Source organism: Drosophila obscura, unplaced genomic scaffold, assembly GCF_018151105.1.
Source record: "Drosophila obscura isolate BZ-5 IFL unplaced genomic scaffold, ASM1815110v1 contig_186, whole genome shotgun sequence".
Classification (NCBI taxonomy): domain Eukaryota; kingdom Metazoa; phylum Arthropoda; class Insecta; order Diptera; family Drosophilidae; genus Drosophila; species Drosophila obscura.
In genome coordinates, this window is record NW_024542774.1 from 790,429 (window position 1) to 814,618 (window position 24,190).

The 24,190-nt window shown below is 47.1% G+C and overlaps 1 protein-coding gene across 4 annotated transcripts in view; it reads left to right on the plus strand.

Moving 5' to 3' along the window:
- The window catches only part of LOC111075644 (hemicentin-1), a 139,608-nt gene that overhangs the window by 87,545 nt on the left and 27,873 nt on the right, over positions 1 to 24,190 (plus strand). For all 4 annotated transcript variants that reach the window (XM_041592876.1, XM_022369079.2, XM_041592877.1 and 1 more), the window contains exon 3: positions 18,012 to 18,823. In XM_041592876.1, the coding sequence (XP_041448810.1) occupies positions 18,012 to 18,823 (812 nt within the window). The remainder of the gene's footprint in view (positions 1 to 18,011; positions 18,824 to 24,190) is intronic.

Below are 24,190 nucleotides of genomic sequence, written 5' to 3' on the forward strand. Positions count from 1 at the left end.
CAAAATATAAAATAGTAAATGGAAAAGTTTAGTAATGAAGTTTATCGGACATAAATGAATCGAAAGTATATTTTAATTGGTTCAAAATTGAAATTAAAGATACGTAATCGTGTTTAAAAAATATTCACATCATTGAAAATTGTAAATGAATCAAATTCACTGAGACTTTTGTTTTTTCTATCGTTTTCAGGTAAGTTCCATCTCTTTCGCAACAAATTTGTAAGTACTGTGTTAACCGATTGCTCTGAAAATCGTTCGCTGCTACAAATTTCCACTGAGTGGACAGACTCATTGCGTTACGAGTCGCAAGAGCAGAGATCAGATATCGAGGGATTTTGGTTTTTTGCAATACATTTACATTTACAATCATTAAAGGAGTCTGAGTTCTGGATGGGATGCCTGCCGAGTGTATGTGAACCAGCTGCCAATGAAAGTTGACAGAACACCCCATTGGGGGTCCATCATATTGGAATTCTTGACAGCATGAACTTGAATCATTTTTCAAAATGCATTTAATTTCATTCCATTTTGTCGCATTTCACTTTTGGAGGCTGTGCCGCTGTGTCTCTGGCGTTGTCTGAGACCTTTGAGAAATCAAATGGACGAAAAGTTATAAAACTTCATTTGTAAAAGTGCTGCGTCATGCCGGAAAGACAGAGAGTGGAGCAGAGAGAGGTAGAGAGGCAGTGGCATGACTGGGGAGGATGTGCGAGTGAAAAGCACGAGTTAGACAAGTCATCAAATAAATCCCTTTTAGGTATAAAGTTCTTTACTTTACTTTTACTCCACTTTGCTTTGCTTACACCAACCATCACATCTCCCCCCACCCACCGCGGCCCATTTTCGTCTGCCACATTGCACCCATGCCCCCAAGCCACATGCCACACTCTCGGCCCGCCCTTTCGTCTGAGTATGCTCCAACTGTTTGAGCTGAAAATTTAGCAAGTTTTTTTTTGTCTTGTTTGACAAACGCCAAGGACAATGACAAGCGATTCAGAGAGACACAAAAAGAGAGAGAGAGAGAGCAATGCAGAAGGAAACGGAAGTTGATTTTTTGACTGCAAGATTTCCCAGCATCCCCACCCACTTTGCTCCATTGATTAGTTGGCAAACATTGCAGTGGAGTTTAAATTGTTGGATAATCATATCATGGCATTTCATCAGCGTTCAGTGTTCTCTCTCTTTCTCTCTTTCTGTCTATTTATCTGTCGTATCTCTTTGAGCTCATTCCGCTCCATTTAGCCCTCCAATGTCATCAATCATGGCATTATAGCCAATTGAGCAAACATTGTGAATTTGTCGTGGCTAGAAATCGTTTTGTTCAAAGTTAATTTTCCCGCCATGACTTTTAATTGGCTTTCAACTGTTGTCAGGTTTATCAGCTTTTCTGTTCTCTCTTGTTTCTCCTTCAATGTTTCGCCATGTCTATCACAAACTCGTTTCCCTGTCAATTTCCATTTGAGCGGATGTGTGCCGTACAAACTCAATTGATTTCCGAGCCTCAAGCTGGGACCCTCTTTCACTTCTCTCTCTCTCTCGCTTTCAGCTCCATGGCTCATGATCCACAAAATGCATTTCTCTGGCAATTTCCTTGTTTGGCCTCATTTTTATGCTGCATGTTGCATACTTTACGGCGCCACATACTCCTATCAGCACTCCTTCAAACACACAAACACACACCCACTCGCATTTGCCACATCATCTGCTTAGTTTTTTTTTTTTTTTTTTTTTCCTTCTCACATCAGCCTTGAATCAAGTTCTGCAGGAAATCATTGCACCCAAGAGCGGATATATGTGTGTACATATCCTTGCCTCGTGCAACACACACACACACACACACTCTCCTTTTTGCCAGCTGTCTTCGCCACTTCAGACCGCCGCTTAAGTTGCACAAAATGTAATACATTTGATTGCACTCATGTTCAAGTTCTGCTGCCAAAGTGGCTGCTGCGCTTTCCCACTCCCTAAAATAGAGGAGAGTAGAAAAAGAAAAAGAGTAAAGTGAAACGGATGCAGGGCGATGCCCCAGACCCACAGATCCCACAGACCATGCTCCAGTTTGCTCCAGCCACTTCGTAACGGCATGGCTCTTGCCCAACAAACAGCACAGAGCAGAGCATCTTGGCCATGTTTTCCTGTGGCCATCAGGTTGCAGCGTTCCTCTCTCTCTCTCTCTCTCTGGAGTGTATTTGCGTGTGTGTGGGGCTTATATGAGCTTGAAAATGCTACAAATTGATATATCCGCTAACACATTGGCAACAGCAGCAGCAAAAGGCTGCAACAGCAAACTATCCTGGTTATTAGAGGGAATAGACTCGTTACAGGGACAGCTGCATGGATGAGCAGGGGGGATAAGAATCGTCTGAATATCTCAACTTAAAGCGAATCATGAATCAAATATTCACCGGCTATTCACAGATGGAATATCCGAAGATACATCTCAAAATGGATTACCCACCACCCACACACCACACACTTTGCCATTCATTAGTGGAGCGGAGCCATTCCCTTTCATTAGCTGGCATTAATAACCATTAGACCTGTTCCATCCATTCCCATACTGTGTCTGTGGCTGCTCTCTCCCTCTCTCTCTCTCTGTATCTCTCGCGCATCATTCACAATTAAATGGCATTACGAGGCGTGTGGCATCCATCGAGCTCAATCAAAACTGACATGCCAAGTGGCCTACGGGCCCCGAGAAGTTCGGCCTCAGCGTCACGCAACAAAAATGAATGGTTTGGCAGGGCAGGATACGGGTATGGGTATGGGTACGGGTACGGGTCTGGGTCCGGGTCCTTGCCTACAGCACCGCTAATAGTTCCTAACTGTACGGACAGTTGCATCATTAGACTGTTAGGAACTGCGACAGAAGGAGGAGGAAATTCCATCTCCGGCAAAAATGGGGAAACAGCAAACGGCGGCAATCCACACCCACATGAACATCCATTCACATTGCACCTGGTCGAAGCATCGGCATGTTAATAGCTTTGAACTTTTCGCAATTTGCAGGCACTGTACCCATGCAGCCCAACCCTCCCCACTGCCCACACAACTTGCAGGTCTCTGCTTGAACTGCATTTACCGTTGGACTGTTAATTACCGTTATTGAACTTGTTTGATTGGCACAAGTTGAAAAGTTGAACGAGCGCTGACCGCACCAGCAGCAGCAGCAGCAGCTCCTCCATCCCCTCCCCTCCCCACCGCACACCACCCACAATGAATTCCTTTTGTGAATGCGAGTAGTGAGTGCGAATGTGAATGCGATTGGTTGTGGAGGCCACAGTTATCCTGTGCCCTCTGGCACTTGAACGTAGGGAAAATATACGAATACGAATACGAATTTTCATGTTCGTTTTGCCGCTTGCCAGTGGAAATTCCCTGCATGGTTGCACTCTCCCACCCCGCCCCTTACGTTCTTTGTTTATGCACTTTGCATTAATGGAATGAAATCTTTAAAGAAATGCAATTCCGCTGCTGATGTACACTGTACAGAAATTATAAACCATAAAAAAAAAGCCATGTTTGTTTTTGGATGCTGTGGAAACTGCAGCCAGCGGACGGACACAAGAAATGCATTCAATGTTGGCTGGCAGGCAATTGGCAGGCGAACAGAAAAGAAACGCCAAATGGCGGAGCGAAACAAAGCAAAACAAAATGGCGGACATGGGTAAAGTTCTTAGCAATTGTCCTGGTTGTCCTTGTCAGCGCAGTGCTTTTGCTGGTGCTGTCGATGTTCTCGCTGTCCTCGGTGTTCTCATTGGTTTTTCCACTTGATGACACACTCGACCCAAAACCCGCACTCCTACTCCCACTCCACACTCCCAATCTGTGGCACTCGCATTTGATGTTTAAGTTGACTTTTCACTGTCATGTGTGTGTGTGTGTGTGTACTACAAAACTCTGCCACAACTCTGCTTTGGAGCTCCTTTTCTGCACCAGGAGTTGCGGCACGGATTTACGGTGCCCGCAGCTCTCTGCACGGGTGTGATGCAAGCAAACTTTGTCCTGCCAAATGCTCCAGGATCCTGGTGTAATCAGATTTTAGTCGCCTGTAATGCCACCAGATGATATCCTTTTAATTTTTGCACACTCAACCGATTATTTACACGAAGAAAAATCTCATTGATGAAGCCGATTCATGACGCATACTCCGCGGATGCGAATGAAGTGTGGAGACAAAACTGGGGTGCCAATCAATTAATTTTCCTTTCGGCGACTCAGCGACAGATTTGGTTTTGACTGCGGAAATGCATATTGGTGGAGAATTTATCGGGAATTATAGGGACTGCATTTCACTTGCCAGACTTAAATGAGAGTGCTGGCAAATGGCTTGCTTGTATGAAAGGAGAGAGCAGGAGTTCGTTAATTGCCACGCCAGATTCTCATCCATCTGCATTTCCATCTCAATGATGTAATCCAAACGCTGCCCTGCCCTGCTTTTTCCTTCTCCTTTATACCTTACGATGTGCTGCGACTTTTATACATCTTTCTTTTCTCGTCGCTCGAATTCAATTTCTTCTTTACTTTCACTCTGGTTCAATATATAAAATTGAATACTGGCGACGCAACTCGATTTTCTCACACATGTCTCCCACATACACTCCTCTGCCTTCTCCAGAGAGGGGTCGCGGGACCTGCCTTTATCTTTGCCGGGTTGCGTAAGTTGGCGAATTATCTGTTATCTGTTGGCCAGTCAGGCAGGCGGGCAGGCAGGCACGGAAATCGGAGGAGAGTTCAAAGGGATGCTGGCTGCCGGAGCCAGTAAGTGGCTGAAGCTAGTAAGTAACATGACGGACAATGGGATGAAATGGAAGTTAAGTGAATATTTCATAGCAAGTAGCTACAAATGTATTGTTCGATTGTTTAAATTGATATAAGTTTTAAATTAAACTTGAATATAAAGAAACAAAATGGTTTAAATTTATATTTCAGCGTATACTTAATTTGTACTGTTGATCTTTTGTCTGAGTTCCGAGTATTTTCCAAAGAATTCTTTCACTTTGTTCCACTGTATCGGCATCATTTGGGTCGCTTGCCTTTGTCTCAAACCTTCATCGCCTGTCAATTGCTTCATATCCCACCTTAAACCCACACACGCACACACACGCACACCATCTCATACATTTGCCTTGGCACGCATTTTCATTTAAATATACACATGTACATACATGTGTACATATATGAAAATTGCCATTTTCCTCCAGTGATTTTTATTGGTTGCCTCCACCCTCCACCCACCCCCCACCCACTGTCCCATTCTAAGCCTCGGCTGACTGTTCCACCGCCGTCGCCACACCCGCACACATCATTGGTAGCAGCATCGTTGACAGTTTTACGTTGTGTGTGGGACGTACAGTGACTTACATAAGTATACTCAGGCAGCAACGGCTCCTTTGTGTGTCATTTAGCTTTTGTCTCACGCGTGCCACCCAGCCTGCTGCCACCATCCTGCCACCCCCTTTAATGACTGCTCTTCAATTTCCCTTTTTTTTTTTGTGCCAAGTTTGCAGTTTTTGCAGCATTTTTATATGAATTTTATAGATACGTGATATATTTTTCTGATGCGCCCCCCGGTTTCACATTTTATTATCGAGGTAATATCTTTGCCCATCCGCCCCGTACCCCACACCACCCCACACCACCCATTCTCTTTTTATTGTGTGTTGGGTATATTTGTGTGCTTTTTTTTCTTTGTGGGACTTTAACTAGGAAAAAGGAAAGCTTTGTCTACGCCAGAAACGTAAACTGGCTGTGGGTTCGAACATGCATATTTGTCCATTATCGTCCAGAACTGCATCAATATGCCCACTGTGCGTGTGGGGATCATTATACGATGGTCATTTTCAATGCCATTGAATGCCATTCTTATCAATGTTGCTGAGAGAGAGAGAGACTTGCCCAGAGAGAGGATCGTCGAAGCAAGTCGAGTGCGGGGGAAGTGACTGCACAGCAATTGAGTTGTGCAAGCAAAGTTCTTGTCTTATCTGTAATCTTGATCTGGATTTCATTTACGAGCTTTGGCCCATGCTCATTGCAGTGCCTCTCTCTCTCTCTTATTGGTTCTATTCTACTTTTTGTCGCTCTCCCAGCAACAGCAACAGCAACAACAACAATGAGACCCGTTTGGTGTGTTTGCTGGGTGCGAGCTAGAATAAATTCTGCCCATGAACAACGTAGGTTGTGTAAATATTTGGCAAATGAAATGAAAGAAAAAAAACACAGTCCCCGCTAATGTCTCAGCACACACCAAGGCATTCCCTTCTTGTCGTGGGCTTTAGCTCTGTGCAAAGGGCAAAAGAGTGGATGAGAATATTATTACGAACCTGATAAATAGATAGTAATATAAACAGCAACTATCTTTATTTTCAATATCTTCGAAAGTTACTTTTCTATCAATTTTTATTGCTCCATTCTCTCTCGCTCGCTATCTCTATAGTTTTTCTCTCTCTGCGTCACTCTCTCTCTCTCTGTTTTATTCGCTTGACTTTTCTGAGATCTAAAAATCGCATAAATATTCAAACTTTTTCGATGCCATCGTTTATTCCTTCTCAAAGACATTATTTATTTTTATTGCCCTGCCTTTGGTCAGCTTCGCTGCTGCTCTGCCTCTGCTTCTGCCCCTGCCCTTGCTGTGCTGTGGCCCTGCCTCTTTTGATTATTTTTATTTTTCTGCCTCGAGTTACTTTTATTTGTAAGCTATTTTCATTTGACAAAAAAGTTTCATCGGCCCCGCTCCCCCACCCCACTGCCTCTCCACCAGCAGCAGCAGGGCTGATGGAATGTACTGCCCCCAGCCCACAGCACCCACCCCCACTCCCACCCCCTTTATGTTATTGACTTTAATAACATTTTAGCTGCAGGGCATGAGAAAATATTTGTATAAAGCGTGTTTTCTTTTTTCGTTCTGCACTTTTTTGTATCCTCCCTTAAGGAGCACAATCGGGAGTTTATTCTGATTCAGTTTCACTTTGTTTTTTGCCGGCTGTGTCGATACACAAGTATCAGGAGGCTTGAAATTGATTTCAGCGACGGGGTTTCCCGTTGCCGTTCTCCCCCATAATTTATGCAGTCAGCCAGACTCCAAAGCTATTAGCTGGGGCTTTGCACTACCTCCGGCACACAGAGAGAAGCCCGTAGGCGTCCCCCGTCTCAACCCTCCACGCAAGGATGCTCGTAATTGCTCAAGCGAAATTTCATTACCAAAATCGAGAAAACGAGACAAAATGCAGTCGAGGAGGAGCGGCAGGCAGGCTGGTTGGCTGGCAGACAGGCGGGCAGACGGGTTCGCGTGTGATAAATTCCAAAAGAGGTCGAGTCCATGTCGCAAATTTTCATCCCAGACTTGTGCGGCAGCCATTTTGTTGGCGCTGCACTAGAAAATGGCAAAATGGTAAACTGGCGGCGGCACCAGCAGCAGCAGCGGCAGAGCGGCATCGTTGTCGCCATTTTTGTTTATTGCCGCATTTGTCACGGAAAATTGTACTGCCAACTGGCAGAGTTTCCCCATTCTCAAAGCCATCTCTTCGCGGTGCTTCTTTTACGCCTGTTATTTTTTTTTACGTTAACAATGGGCGCGTAAAAAATGTGAATGAACCGAGGGGGCTCACCTTACGTCTGCCCAGGACGGGGAGGTAGTGGGGTTCGAATGGGGCATGTTAATGAAGCTACCCGAAAATGGATCGAATGGGCAGGAGGGAAAAAAGCTAAAGCTCGTCTGATTAGTCATTAGGATTTCCCGTGGCCTGCGCCTAGAATATTGATTTAGCTGGAAAAGCGTCGTCTTTTTCCATGAAATGCTACAGGCTCCATGGCTCCAAAAGGAACAGAGAAATTTAAAATTGATAACAAAAGCATCACTGACATAGATATGGGAGTGGAGTGCATTCCAACGAATCCCATTCACATTCGCATTCACGTGCCCATTCTCATTCGCATTTTCATTTGCTATTCTTTTGTGTGTGTGTGGGGAAATGCAGCGAAGCGAATGCCCCAAAACGAATGCATAACTTCAGATTTCATCAGAGAAGAATGCAAACACACGCATTGCCATTTCCATGGCCATTGCCGCCAGGGAGCAGCAACAGCAGCAGCAGCCGCAGTGGCAGTGGCAGCGAAAAGGAAATGAAAATGACGGCTTTTCCCAACCAGCGGGCACCACACTGCCCATCGGCCGCAGTCGAGTGCAAAGAATTGGAAAAAGTCTCTAGCGGGTTAGGGAAAAGAGTAAAAAAAAAGAAAAAAAGTGAATTTCAAATCTTCTGTCGGCAGAAAACTAATTCGCCGTCAGAGACAGGGACAAGGCCATAACAGGAGCATACCCCGCTAGCCCGCGTCCCTCTTCCTCTCCCTGTTTCTGTCTGTCTGTTTTGGCTGAGCCAATTATTGTTTTGCGGCTCTTTCGTTTTATTACGTAGCCGCAGCGTTGGCCCATTTACGCTACACGAGTCTCCACGGAGAAAACCGTTTAATGTGCAACCAGAGAGAGGGAGACAGAGAGGAGAGAGAGGGAGTGAGAGCTAGGGAGAGAGAGAGAAAACAATTTTGTCAGCTTATAAACAGTAAAAATGAAACGGCGAGCAAAACACACACAAATATTCGTACGAAATGGCCGTCGCCTGAAGGCGCCATCCCCACATCACAATAAAGCGCCATTGAGACACAAAAACACACACACATGCACACATGAAGGCACATAAACACCTACACACACATACCCACACACACAAACACACCAATCACATGTGTGAGGCTGCCTTGAAGGCTGCCCCTCCTTATTACATTCACTGGCGTATTATTTTCATTATTTTTTCGGAGCCATGGGATCCAAGGCATGAGGCCGGACAATTTAATGAAAATCTGTTAGGGAAAAGATGGCGGAGAGGGCGTTGTGGGCAGGCTGACTGACTGATTGAGATGCCAGGGAAATATTTTAATTTTAAAGCAAAGCCCCCCGAGCCACCCGACTGCTCGTAGTTGCATTACTAGTCAGCCTAAGAAATACAAAATTGCTTTAAGGTTTTCATTGACCCACTCTGGTCCGCCATTCACATTGCGGACGGACATCTCCGATCGAGTTGTTTGTGCTCCCGTTTTGTGACTGGGGACATCGAAACGTCTTCAAATGTGAATGACATCGTGAATGGAGCGCAGAACGGATATGAGCTGCAGGTTCGAGTGGCAGTGGCATTGCCAGTGGCAGCGGCAGTCTCAGTCCACAAAATTCCTGTTGTAGCTGTTGTTGTGTCATGTTGATGAGCTTGTTGTCGAGTGTCCTCTGGCAGCTGGACGTCCCTGAACCGCTGGCCAACTGTTTGGTAACCTTTCTGAAAGCTGTTCAAACCACTTGGCCAACAGTGGCAGTCGGGAGTCGCTTCTTTTGCCATTCTTGGCGCGTCCACTTCCATGTCTCTGTCTGTTTGATGTGCAACAGTTGCACTTGAAGTGGCCATTCAAGTTGCAGTTGCAGTTGCTGGCATCTCAAGAGGAGAACTAACACATGAATAGAGAGAGAGACAAGAGCAAGGACCCTTATGAAATATCCCACTTTTTGCCATTTTCAATCATCCTTGCAGACTGAAGGAATGCTGCCGCAAGCTGTTGCAATTTTCTCCTGAGAGATGCCATCAAATTTGTATTAAAAAGCGGAATGGTGGGGGCGCTGAATTAAGCGGAAACTCTGCACTCGATTTATAATGGATTATATTTATAAAGTTAGAGAATAAAATTCTTGATTCTTGAATCTGTCCCGGAATGTAGGCCACTTGACTCATGGCTCCATCCATGGTTGACAGGGCGGGTGGGGTGTGGGTGTTGCCTGCAACATCCAATTGGCAGTCCATGCAGCACACACGGCTTTTCCATTAAGTCGCAGCAGAAGAAGACGAGCGGACGGGTGAGTCGCTCAGCTGCCACTAAGCGGCACAGAGCAGAGCGGAACAGTGCAACTGTGCCAGAGCGGAGCCTGCATGCTTCTCCATCTCGCAGCTTATGGAGGCAATCAGCGAATGCCACCACTCTTGACTGACGCACGGCAGCAGCCAGGGGTGGGTAGGTGTGCATGTGTGCGCTTGGCAGAAATGCCAAGAGATGCTGCACTTCAAACGGAAATTGCGACATACATATTGCCTTTTTGCATGCCACTGCCACCCCGCCGGCCCCGCGCATTCGTCGCTTCCGCTTTCGTTTCTCTGTCTTTTGCTGCCACTTTCAGCTGCTTTTACAATATGTGGCACGTCTGTCTCGTTTTTGCTCTCTTTCTGTATCTTTTTGTTTTATTTTGTTGTTGTTTTTGTTGTTGTTGTTGGGGTACCTACTAAGTGTTTTCTAAATTACCGTAATTTATTGCAGCATGTGCCCCGCGCTGCTGTGCTTCGCTCTGCTCTCTGCTCATCTTCAAATGTATTCCAATTGCAAAAGTGTGTCAAAAGTTACACCGCTTTTGGCATTGGCTTTTTGCTGGCTCACCTGCCGCCAACTGTGTTGCCATCCCTTCAGCTACCACCCAGCTACCCACCCAGCCACTGCTAATTCTCATCGTTGTTGCACATTTGAAGCTTTCATGCGTTTCAGCGCAAAATTTGTGTGCAACATATATTTGAAGAGCCCCCCAGACAGACACTGACTGGGGGCGGAGACGTGGGCTGTCTGAAACTGCTGGCTGGAAAATTGTAAAGCTCCAAAATGCTGCTAATTGTTTTGCCTCCAATTACGTGCACGAACGTGTTTGTGTGTGTGTGTGATGCCTGAGCTATATCTCTCTCTCTCTTTTTCATTATTACAATTTATTTTCTTCAACCATTTACCTGACGCTTCATAGACTCTCAACACTCGACACTCACCTTGCATGTAATTTGTGCACATTTCTCGAGAGCTTTTGCCACATTTTGTGGCTGTCTATTTGGGCTGCTGTGACAGAGGCTGTGTGCCTCTGATGAATGCATGCTCCCAGAGTGGCAGAGTGGCAGATGAATGTTGATATCAATAGAGTTGAGTTGCATACAGATAAAATCATGTTTGTATAAAATCAAATAAACAAAGTCCTCTGACACCACTGGCTGACACATAGATACTCTAAGGCACTGTGTGGCATTAAGCAGCAAATAATTTTCACATTTTACGTCTTACGGCAATACGCGAGAGAAAGTACAATAAATACAGTAAATGATTATTTAATATTTATGTTTTCATGTTGTGAAGATGAAGGCGGAGTAGTGGGGCTACTTGCATCATTTTTCATGCCACCTTTTTCGCAAAGAGCCGGCCGCCCAACCGTCGTAAGTGCCGACTGCCGACAGGGCCGTTGGTCATTAATGCCAGTTGATTGGTCAGCAGGGGGTGGGCCCAGACACAATGCACACACACAGATACACAGATACGATACAGCCACACACATGTATTTATTATTTGGCCAACGTTTGTGATTATTTACGCCTGATAGGGCAGAAAGAGAGGCAGAACTTTGGAGGGTGCAAAAATGATTGAATGCGCCGTCCCGAGAACTGAAATTGGAATTGGATGTGGATGTGGATGTGGGGATGGCTTGCCTTATGGCTTTGTTCTTTTTCTTTTTTTCTATACTGGTACATATGTATTTGTGTACATATCTGTGGCTGTTTCTGTGTGTGTGTGTCTCTGAGTGTCCAAATGGATATTTTTTGCTTAGATAAACGAATAACCCAATGTCTTGAGTGATTTATTTGGTGAAATGCCAAATGGAAAAGGGAAGTGTTTTTTTTATATATATTTTTTTTTGTATATACAAAAAACTAAACAAGTTTGTAGTAACATTTAAAAGCAAGCCGCTTTTATTGAATCGTACGTAAATCTGTATTTATTTAAATAATCATCCCATTGATCCGCCAAGTGCGTTTCCGCTATCCTTTGTTGCCTAAGTTGCCCCCCAACCCCCCATACCTTACCTTTCCCACACCCCAACCCAAAAGTAAAGCAAGAGAAAAAAACAACCCATTGAACCGCAGAGACAATGAAAACACACATGCCATATACGAATACCTCCCGCAATCACTCACATAGCTGCGAAGCGAGCCTCTCGACTTTCTCTCGCTCTCTCTTTCCGCTTTCCACATCAATGGCAAAGTGAAAAAGGGCTGTCCACTTGAGTCGGCGGGGGCCATTGGGGAGGGGGGGGATAGGTGGATGGGGTTGAGTGGTTGGTTGGTCGGCTTGACGGCACGTTTAATGAATTGGAAGGTAATAAGCAAAGCATTACGGCTATTTCTTCATCATCTTCCGTCTCCCGTCTCCCGTCACCCATCTTCCATCGATGGCCATTGGCTGGCCTTCACTTTGATTATTGATTTTCATTGGAGGCGTGGAGTAGAGTATTTTTTTTACTCTTGGGTTTTGCTGTCTTATTGGATTTGTGTCTGAAGGATGAGCAAGGGCCAGGCAGGCGGCAGGCGGGCGGGAACAAGGAGCTGCCAAAGTTAATAAGATTTGCTTTTTGTGTGTATTTTTGGCTTAGTTGCCTTTCGTGCCCTTTTTGATAGGAGGTGGGTGGGTGGAGGGAATTAATTAAAGCCCATAAAAAATGGTCGAATGCCAGGAATGCAATAAAGTCAACGAGAATTGAGAACGGAGCAGGAGAGTGGGAGAGAGAGGGGGCCGTGTAGCCACAAAAACTATCCAGAGGATCCTGTGCGGACTCCCCACTCCCCACTCCTCTGTGGGCTCTGTGGGGCAGCAAGCACGCATCATTTAAGCGCTAAATTATAGCATACTTTTATGCGGCAGGTTATAATTCACAGTACGTGCGAAATGCACTCGCACGGGCAGGCGGGCGGGCGGTCGCTTGCTGCTGGCACAGTCGAAAATTATCATTTTAATTGCGCATTTCCCGACGCTGCTCCAAAAGCAGCACACAAAAAAATTGTTGGAGAAAAAACTATGGGAAAAGCGGCGGCAAAGTCAAAGCAAAAGCAAAAGCAAATAAATTATGCTGCAGCCAGAAACAACATTTTATTGCCCTGCACTTCATTTATTTTGCATTCATTTTCTGCCGCTGCCGCTGCTGCTGCAGATACTGTGGCAGGGAAAATTTTATAGGAAAGGGCACGCCCACCTCCAGATTGCCCCTCCGTTAAATGTGAAAAATTAAAAAGCCAGCGCCTCGAAATGAAAACATGATAAAGTCGCACTTCCACCCCACGCTCCACCCGTGGGGAGTAAGAGAGCGAGAGGCGAGTGTAAGAGCAAGTGGAAGCGTGTCCCACAAAGTTGCCATCGAAATTTGGTCACGTGCCGCGTGCCCCCGTCACTGGGGGACACTCTCCGTATCGCTCCCTACGTCCCCTTCCATCTCTCTCTCTTTCCCGCTGTGTGGAGTTATTTACGTGCCGCGCACATTTTTTGGCGCTTAATTCATGTTGTTTGAGCGGTGGCAGGGGCAGGGGCAGAGAACGGAGAGGCAAACAAACAAACAGCAAAAAGATAAAGAGATAGAGTGAGGGGGAGACATAGAAAGAGAGAGAGAGAGAGATAGGCAAACAAACAAAATGAAATTTGTTCGGTGGCTGGCTGGCTGGCTGGCTTTTTGACTGCTCTGATGTTCTGGCCCAGGACCCGCTCGCCGTTTGTTGTCTCAGTATTTGTTGTTTGTTGACTGTGTGCCACAAAACTGCAGCCGGAGTCGGACTCGACGGAGGCGCAACGCGCAACGCGACGTATACTTAATTTGCGGTTGGCACTGGTCACACAGCACGTCGACGACGCTAAGTGCGCTACGCCTAATGACCAAAAGAAACGAATGGTGCATAAAAAGGCGACACAGGTGTATGGTGTAGGGTGTAGGGGAATGCTGGATACTCTTTCGTTTCACCTTGGCAAGAGAAAAGAGAACCTTTCAATTGCCCGATAGCTCGATCAGAGACTCGCATAAGAAACTGATATTTAATTTTATTTATTTATTTTTATAAATTTTATTTATTTATCAAGTCAACTTAACCCAATTATCATGATAAATAAATTAAAAAAAAAAAACAAAATAACTTCTGTGCATAAATATAGCAGGGAGACCAAGCCCATGGCGATTCTAGCATACCCTTGCTGCATTCTCTCTCTCTCGCTCCCATTCGAATGATGATGGAACAAAGTGCCGACCTTTTTGGCAAAGTCGCCAGGCGACATAAATAATACGAAAGCAGCAGCCAGCAGGCAGCAGTCGTGGCAAAAGGGGACAGGAGGCTCTTCCTTTTTTTTATTTTTTTATAGATGGTAAATGACCTAGGAAACGAGTTTCTTGCATTAAATACGAGTGCGAGTCATACCCATAATGTTTTATCTAATTTTTGTAATGCTGCGCGTGCTGAAGTAAGAAATATGGCCAAGGAACGTGGTCAACATGAAGGATGGAATGGTGGGATGGGATAGGGAGGGGCAGGCTAACGCAGGCCCTAGCCTGGGCAGGCTATCAATTTCTATTAGGCCTGTTCTCGCCTGCCACTCTCTTTTAAAGTGAAGCATAGAGCGGGAAAGAGTGAAAAACAAAACTGCAGAGCTGCAACAGAAACTGAAGCGGCAGAGCAAAAATTGCTCCTAATTGGTGGCAGCCATTAAATGCAATTTATCAAACAGAGGACAGACAGCAAACACACATACACACACACAGACACACATAGAGAGAGAGAGAGTTAAACAGAGAGAGAGAGAGAGAGAAAGAGCAGAAAAGCGACAACAGTTGACAATTAATTTGACACAATTGCAAAGCAGAGAGACAACACAGGGGACAGAGTAGAGAGTCGCAGAGGAGGCCACAGAACGGAGCGACAAGGCAACGCACCTGACCAAAGGTGTCCCCAATTGCGCCTGACTCCTGCCAGACCCCCTTTGCCTACCCTCGTGTGCCTTTGGCAATGCATTTATAGTTGACATTGTGTAAATGTCGCTGACATTATCGTCGCTGTTGGTTGTACTTCCTCTTCCTCCCTCTCTCTCTCCCTCTCTCACTCTCTGTCACTCTCTGTTTCTGTGTGTGTAATGAAGCATCGTGTGGCATGTGCCAGGAAGCGCCAGAAGTGAAATTTCCTGAGTAATTGGCGAAAACATTAGATGCGGCTTTGTAAGAAGGTCAAAGGTAAGCATCAGTTCTTACCCCCCCTAAAAAGTGACACAAATAAATTTCACAGTAATGTCACAGCTTCACAGTAAATGAATTAATTGATAATCAGCAAAATCTATTCATGCCACCGCATACGGTAGAATGTGGCAAAATCCTTGTCATGTTTTGCTGCATGTCTAACATTCAAATGTACGCAATCATTTTGTAGACCATTCAGAGACGATTAAAAGGCTTTTAGTTTCCAATGGCAGTAATGAGGATTCCACACACGTTGTTCCTGCTGCTCCTGCTGTTCCTGCTGTTTCTGCTGCTGTTTACTGGCTTGCCACGCAGCATTGCCACAAAAGCCGCACCATTCACCGCCACCGCCACCGCCACCAGCACCAGCACCACATAGCAGGCAAAGTGCAGCCCCTTGGCCTGCATTGCCCCATGCCCCGCAAGCTCATGCCACTCGGCTCTTGCATTAAGTGGCGGTTGGCAAAGTTGTCGACGTTGTGCAGCTCGAACAATGCACACGGCAAGAGATTGCATAAGGTGCAGGCTCCTTGTGCCCCCACCCGTTCAGGTGCAAGTTGCAGTTGCCTCACGAACAAGCTGTGTGGGTGGTTGGGGGCTGGCGGGGGCAGTTCTTGTAGTTGCAATAACTGCGCTCTGTGTGTGTGTGTGGGCGCAGAGCCAAGAGACTTGCCAGCTGTTCCTATGCCTTAAGGACATTAACCTAATCAACGCGCAGTGCGTGGCACGAAGCTTCCACGCAGAGGTGGGTTGGACAGGCGGTGGGTGGAGTGTGTTGACAGTTGACTTATGTGAGAGGTGGAGCTGAGTCGCGTTTGGGATGAGGCACTGGTATTGACTGTGCCTGTGAGTTATTGTTTAATGTTTGGACTGAAATACTACGCGTAAACCTACGAGTGAGGTATCTCAGAGTGGAGGATGCATGGGATAGAGTGATTAAATCGTGACAGGAGCGAGTAATTAATTAGAGTTACTCGATAGATCCATCGGTAGAGCCACTCGCCATTTCAATTTAATTCATATTGTTCAAAAATAATAAAATAAATGCGAATGAGCATAATTTAAAACCTAAAAAAACAAAAAAAAAACAAAAACAAAAAAAACAGAGAGGAAAAACAAAAAATGCAATGTGAATCCGTGCAGGGTATTATCAGATTTATTCCGGCTATAATCTAGGCACATAGGAATATCGGAATACGGAAGGGAGAATGTAATGGTTGGCGCTGTAAAAAAGGTAATGGCATTCTAGTAATTAGCCAAATTAAATGGTGGCATACTCGATGTGGCACATCAGTTGCAGTTGCAAATGCCTAACGGGCTGAATGGAGGCCACGAATATGATTGTCTCTAAAAACTAATTGTCAAACAATGTCTGAAGTGGCTGCCAATCTTCACTCCCAGGAGTGCCAGGAGCAATTTGTGCGCCGCAGCGTAGAGAATTTTCAGCGCGCACCAACTTCAGCTAGTTCTTGTGTGGGTGTGTGTGTGTGTAGCTAGAGAGGCGGCGGCGGCAGTCGAGGCTGGGAGGAGGCGAGACCAAAGCCAAAGCCAACGTCAGTTTTGTGTAATTTCCGGCGCAATCTTCATTTACAACTTAAGTTACAGCACAAATACAAACACAACTACAGCTAGAACTACACATGCAAGCAGGACACACACACACACAGCCATAGCCGCCCTGTGTGAAAAGTGCTGCATACTTTTAAGCTGTTGCGTAAACATTTTAGCGTATGTCCATGTGTGCATGTTCGTGTGTGTGCTGGTGCGCTAGGCAGGACTCCCACTTGCCCCTAACTAACTGCAAGTTAGAGTTCCGCCTTCCGACCGATAGTTGTGCCTAACCCCCCTCCTGGAGGGTATACCGGATATGCCAGGCAGAAATTTATTAGGCACATTGCATACTTTTGTGCGTTCACTTGAAAAATGACAACTTTAATTTAGAGAGATGAAGAGCAGACTACACTCAATCCACCCCATCCCACATCCCCCTTCCAACAAAACAAGAAAAGGGCTGGAAAACAAAAGCGTCAAGCAGACAATGACAACGAACGAAGGAACGTGCACACCCAGCAGCACACCCCCAGCCTCACTGCTTTTGTCAGGCAACCAGCCAGCCACACAGGCAGACAGTGGCCCGACCGGCTACAGTTGACTCCCAGACACACAGGCACAAGGATTGAGCTTGGAGTCCAAAGCTAAGTCTGGAGTCAAAGCTGCAGCTAGAGTTGTAGTTGTCCTTTGATGGGGTCCCGCTTCCCCTACCTTCCCCCATCACTCCTCTCGACTGTCTCGTCTCAGATGAATATTAATTACCATTTGAAAGCTTGTCATACACTTGTGTAAATTTATCAACAACAACAACAACAGCAAGAACGGGAGCGGAGTTGAGTGGAGTGCAGGCAGGAGGATAACAAGAACCAAACCACACCACACCAATGACAATAGGATCAGGCAGCCTGATAAGGGTGGGCAAGGGATAGTATGGGAGTACTGGTAACAAGTCGTAGCAAAGTTAGGCATGAAAATAGCTTTGGATGTGTGAGTGCGTGTGTGTATGTGTGCAAAGAGGGGATTACCAGGGGATTTGCATGCATAGCGAAAACATTTCGAAAGAGATTTATTCCCACCCTACACTCCTCCACCCATCCACCCATCCCCTGCTGCGATCCCTCAGCCTAAAATGTGCATAAATAAATGCATGAGGAGCGTATGTCCTCGACTGCAGTCTACAGTAGACACAAACAATGCAATGTAATTGATACGCCCAGTCCCAGTGCCCCATGTATCCCCATCCATCCATCTGGTGCGTATCCCTGCTTCCCCTTGGTCCTGTGTTCTTTTCTCTTTGGGAATTCCCCAAAACTGGCTCATTCTTCGTTACTAATCGAGTGGCATATCCTTTGCTTATCCGTTGCAGGTGCCAGCTATACGCAACCACAGAATATCAATGGCAAGTCCATGCAGAGGCCACAGCCGGCCGACCATCGAGCAGTCAGCAAGTGGCTGAGCATATCCAGGCAGGAGCCGCACAGCATCCAGCTGCACGAGCAGCGGCAGGAACAGGAGCCAGTTGACCATAAGCCGAGCAGATGCAACGCCAGGAACTGCAGCAGGGCCAAGTCCAAGTTGGCCAGGTGGAAGGACCAGCTGAAGGTCCATCAGGCCCATCGTGCGGCCCTCCATGTGGAGGCGAGGCGACGGCAGCGACGCGAAACCGAAGAGGAGGAGCCAGAGCTGGAGCTGTCATCTAGGCCCACCTCAGCCTCCACGTCCACATCGGCGGCTGTCACTGCCAGTGGGGCAACGGCGGCAGCCACCTGGACCACCTCCACGAGAAGCGCCACTGGCTATGCCCATGCCAACGAGTCGTCGGGTCCGGCTCTGACCACGCCAAAGGCGAAGCGGGTGCGCTCTACGCTCCACCTGGCGCCCGAGGATCTCAAGCCCAAGACAAAGGAGCCGGTCGTCATCATCGACGATGTGGAAGAGTTTGATAGCGGCACAGTGCCGCGTGACGTCTTCGGGCGCAAGAGTCCGCCCGAGGAGGCGGACGACAGCGAGGATGAGGAGACGCTTGAGCCGCGAGTGCTGCCGCTGCGGCCAGTGCCGCCGAATCCCTACGAGGATGAGGAGATGTCCGTCGTCTATGCCGAGCAGCACTCGGAGATTCGGCTGATGTGCGAGGTGGATCTGGACATTGCCACCAGCATGTGGTACAAGAACGGCCAGGTGAGTACTATCACAGTCATACCTATCTCTCTCTGTGTCGCTCTCTCTCTCTCTCTCTTCCTGTGTGTCTCTCTATCTCTTTGTCAAGTGGAGCTGTCAGGGCTGCCAACTTGTCCAGTGCTTTTTGACTTTAATTGCATTCTTAGCCTTTCACTTGAGCACTTGTCCCCCCCTGTGCATCCGCATCCGCATCCGCATTCCACTTTATTCTTTCTCCATCTAAGGGAATGTTTTCTGACTGCTGCTGTCCTGCAGTGCCCACGATGCCTGTCCCCTGTGCCCTCTATTTTTACAAGTATTCTTCTGCCCGGCCCGAGACGTCTCGAGTGGCAGTTTTTCCTTCTCTATTTTTGCCCCCAGCTCCTGCTGGCCATCGCTTGTTTGTCGCGCTAACTGCCGCATTATGCAAATGGGATAATCGCTATTATTCCATAGTTTCTGATGTCAAAAGCCTTGCTCGTCGCGTTCTTGCAGGAGCTTTGTCTTTCCAGTTGCCGGGAGGAGCAGGGAGGGAGGCGGTGTGCAGAGGATGCGGCTGAGTAGGGGAGCTGGATAACGAGGCTTATTGGACAACTTATTGAGTTGTAATTGCAAGCGCAAACATTTGTTGTTGCCAGTGCAGTGGCATAAAGTGGAGTCTACGCTGTACCTGCGGGCGTCATGCAATTATAACGCAACGGCAGGCCTGCCAGGGGGGGCTGTTGATTGCACCCCAAGGAGAGGGCACGAGGATAACATTTGTTCAACTTTAAACAACAAACTAAAAAAAAAAAAAAAAAAAAGTCCAGGGGGTGGGTTATGGGGCTATGCATCTGTTGATGTGTGTGTGTGTGTGTGTTTCCATAGCAATTCCGGCTCACCTCTCTCTCTCTGTTTCCGTTTCTGCCTGGCTCTGGTCCGTTGTTCTTGCAGTTGTTTTACTGTAAATACAACAAGTTGGCTGGCCAAGTTGTTGATGTGCAAATAATACTCGTAGTTGCAACACTTTGTGCACGTGCCCCCAGTTGTTGCCCCTGTTGCAGGGTTACACCTGCACCAGACGGCAGAGAGACCAAAAAATGTGTGTGTTGCCACACTCGTGCGGCCAACGCATGCCAACATTGTTGGAAGCAAGCGTAGGAGATGCCAGAGAGAGGGGATGCCAGTGGCAGAGTGGCAGAGCGGCAGAGTGGGAGCTGCTGCTGCTGCTGCTGCTGCTGTTGTTTGTCTACTCGTTGCGGTTGCATTTGCATTCTATATTAGATTCCGTTTGCAGGCACTAAATTGCCTGTCAGCAGCTTGCAAACAGGATACGAAAGACACTGCGTCCTGCCTTCTGCGTCTTCTGGCTGTCTGATTGCATTCCCCGCATAGCCACATCTCTGGCTCTGGCTACGGTTTTTATTTGGCCGCTAACAAGTTCGACAAGCACGCCGAAAATGATGCAATTGCTGCGACGATTGCATCGACTGCAGACTGTCAAATCTTTCGATTCGACTCCAAGGAGCAGCACCATGCGCGTGGCATCCTTTCCTTTCCACTCCGATCCTTTTCCAGTTGGCTTTTGTTTTTGCGGCAGTTTGTTGGCTTTATTGTGCGATATTTCTCCCGCCTGGCGACAATTGCCAGACATAAACTTTAGCCCCCAACCAAGGGGAGCACGAGGCACGAGACATGGAGGCCAACTGATATAGCGGTTTTATGGTTGCAGCATGCTGCCGCTGCCACCGACACCGCCTCCTTGCCGTGTTGCATACTTTGTGGCGCTGGCAAACAGATTTATGGCCCGTGGCTCAGGTTTAAGTTCAACAAACTGTGCGCCTGTCTCGCACAGGGCTTCCATCCCTGCCCCTGTCTCTTGGTTACCATAAATTTCATCACAGCACCAGAGCCCGGCCCTGGCCTGTCAAAAGCCGCACTAAGCCTCCATTAGTCAATTAGGAGCGAACTTAAGATGCAACATTAATAGACAGCTGGCTTGACTCTCTCTCTCTGTCTCTGTCTCTTTCTCTCTCTCTCTCTCACTCTCTCTCTCTCCGTCTCCCGGGCGTACTGCAACTCCAACTGCAGCTGCAAGTAAATCACATCAAGTCCGCAAATTAATCACTCGGCGTCTCCCAAATGAAGAAAAGCCACAGTGTGGCACACTACAGTGTAGGGAGGGAGGGGAGGGAGCAAAATGTGGCAAGTTGCCTACTTTGTACCTTTGACAAGTTTATTGAGTTACTGACATTGTCGAGCAGGAGCTCCCCACTCCCCCCTCCCCCTGAGCCACGAGGCTCATCTCCGCTTGGTCGGACGGACTCTGCACACTGCGATGGCAAATAAAATCAACGCCGTTGCAGCAGCAGCATCAGCAGCAGCAGCCGCCATCTATGGCCGCCATCGCACAGAGCATTTCCCAGCGGTGCAATTGTATTAGTTGTGTTAAAACAAAAGCCAGCCAAGTGTAAGCGCAGCAGCAGCGCAGCAGCAGCCACGGAAAGGATAGTGAAAGAATCACGAGCCACCACGCAGGCAGTGGCAATTACAACAATGATGCAGCAACAGTGGGGTGTGTGTGGCAGGGGCACGGACAGAGGCACGAACAGAGGGCGTATGTGCAGACAAAAGCCAAAAAGAAAAGGGAAGTAGATGCCTTACACACCGCCAAGCGAATGCCCTGCTTATCTGCTGCCTGGAAGAAAACACACACGACCCACACACACTTTCCCGCTCTCTCTGTGCTAATGAAGATTTCTCCAAGGGTAAGAGCATTGCTCTTCCCGCTACACAGCCCAGGGCCCAAGGACATTATCCCCAGTTGTCGCTCTCTTCAGGACCAGGACAAGGACCAGGACCAGGACCAGGCCCACGCCCCTCTGCCATTGCAAGAGCAGCAGCTTTCAGCTAGCTTTGACTTTTGTCTGATGCTCCCACAGACACACACACACACACACACAGGACTCCTGCATGCTATGGCACTCCTCTTTCGCTCCATTCTGCTGCTGCAAGTGCAACTGCGGCAATGACATGCGACAAGTGTTGCACTGACAGCTTGCAACATGAGCGACTTTTGTTGTACTTTCTGGAGCGTTGCACAATGCATTAGAGAGTTCCCGAGAGCTTGAAGCAAGCCCCTCCCCCCTCAGCCACCCGCCATTCTGCTGCTGTGTGTGGCAAGGAATTTATTGTTGAAAATTATCAAGAGGCTAATATATTTGCCGAAAGCAATTTCAAGTTAGTAGCTTTGGGGCCAGCCATCACCCACAGGAGCTGCAAGCAGTTGCTTGTGTGTGTGGCTCGAGTAGGGTGTGGGGTGTGGGGTGCGGGACAGGCAGTGAGCAATGTTTGCTGACAAGATTTTTGCAATTCCGAGCAAGTGAAACAAATAAGTAGCCATTGCTGCAGACAGAATACATACATACAGATTGAGAGCAAGAGCTGCGCCTCTCTCTCTCTCTCTATCTCTTGTCTGGGGTAAGCGTGCAGCTAATTATGGAAGCATAATCCTCGTTCTGAATGGGCATCCAGCCTCAAAATGTGGCCAGAATATCCCTTTAAACAAAAATTTAATATCAAACACAAAACAACAAAACAAAAAGCATCCATAATTTGCATTATTATTCAGACACACAACAAATATTGAAACGCATGCAAAAATTCTGGTTGGTGGCCCCAAAAAAAATAAATATAAATCGGAAAATCGCCAAAAAGTTTTACCAACACACAAAATGAAATTAGAATGTAACAAAAAGCGCGAGTGAGATATGTGGCAGGTACACCTTGCCCCTTGCTGCTGCCAGATAGTGGTGGCGCCGCAAATTATGTAAATTTATGCGTGCGCGTTGTCGAATATGCAACAATTTATGCGAATCAAGGCAGCTGACATCACACAGATACCACCAGATACGGGGCCAAAAAAACAAAAAGGGGCAGGGGCTGGCAGCAGCATTCATAATCACGAGGAGTACTCCCCCCCTGCCATTCCTGTACCGCCGTTGCACGAACAGAGCGTACAGATCGCCAAATGGCCAATACCATGGGCACAATGGACAACGGGACAGAGAACAATCGAGCGTGTAATCCGGCGGCAAGCGCTTGGCGCTGTAAACAAGGATTTGCCACGCTCATTTAACGCTTTTGTTCGTGTGGCCATGTTGCCAAGCCAGAAAAACAAAAACGCGTACACACGGACAGGTGGCACAGGGTCTGGGCCTGGGTCTAGGTCTGGGTCTGGGCCTGAGCCTGGTTTGAGCCTCCGTTGGCGGCCAAAAAGTCTCTCTCGGATCGACAGCAACACGGCATGGAATGGACCTCCCGGCATCGACCTCATAAATTTCCAACTGAATGCCCCGCTGCACAGCCACACAAAATCCAGTTTCCACTTTGCCAGTCGCCTGTTTTCCAGTCAGATGTGCGTCGCTGGTTAATAAATTTCCAGCAAATGGCCGCCGCGGCGACTACTGCGCCAAATGCTCAACGGAAGTGGCACACAACGGTGGCCTGGCAGAGGATAACGAAGGGGGTGTTTGGCGGATTGGATGTGGGGAAGTGAAATTCATATACGCATAAATATTTGCACTGCATTTGGGGGTAAGTGTCCAATGGAAAAATCATAAAAACACTGCAAGCTCAAAACCGAAACAGAAATGGCCAAAAACGCAACGGAAGCGGAAGTGCAGCAAACAAATACAAATGTACGAGTGTGTATGTATGTTTGTACTTCTGCTTGTTTTTGCATATTTCAATTTCAGTATTTCTATATCCCTGATATCCCCCCACGGTTTATGCCCCTTTTCAGCCATTCTTTGCTGTTCCCATTCAGCGAATTGTTCTTTTGGCATCCAAAATTCAATGGCCAGGAATCGGATAGTTTTCTTTTTGCTGTATTTTTCATTGATCCCCTTAATAAATGTATGCATACAGCCTTTGGATGGTTAGTGTATCGGCTTTCACCTTTCTGCTTGTCCCCCACGCCTTAATCCGAAGCCAAAAGTTGATCATTTCGCCTACAAATGGATTTAAAATTATGTCTGTGCCACTCACACTCCTGGCTCCCACATTTAATTGGCACTTAAACGCATTAAGCACGTGCAACATTGCTACATACATTCGAGTGTTGTTGTTCTTTTTTTTGTGTGTGTATTTTTTCCCATAAATTTATGTATATACAATTTCCTTTTGTTGTTGGGTTTTGAGAAGCATTTGAATGCGGTCATAAATTTCCGTTTGCATTAAGCCCCGAACAGGCGGGACACAGGAGACAGGAAAAGGGCCGCCAGCCATTGCGACTATTGGTTACAGTTTTTAAGCCATCAGTTCATTGTTGCCACATTATCAGTGGATAACAACACCAGGGGGGAGGGCATTGCGGCCTCATTTAATTGTCATTATTGTGTGTGTGTG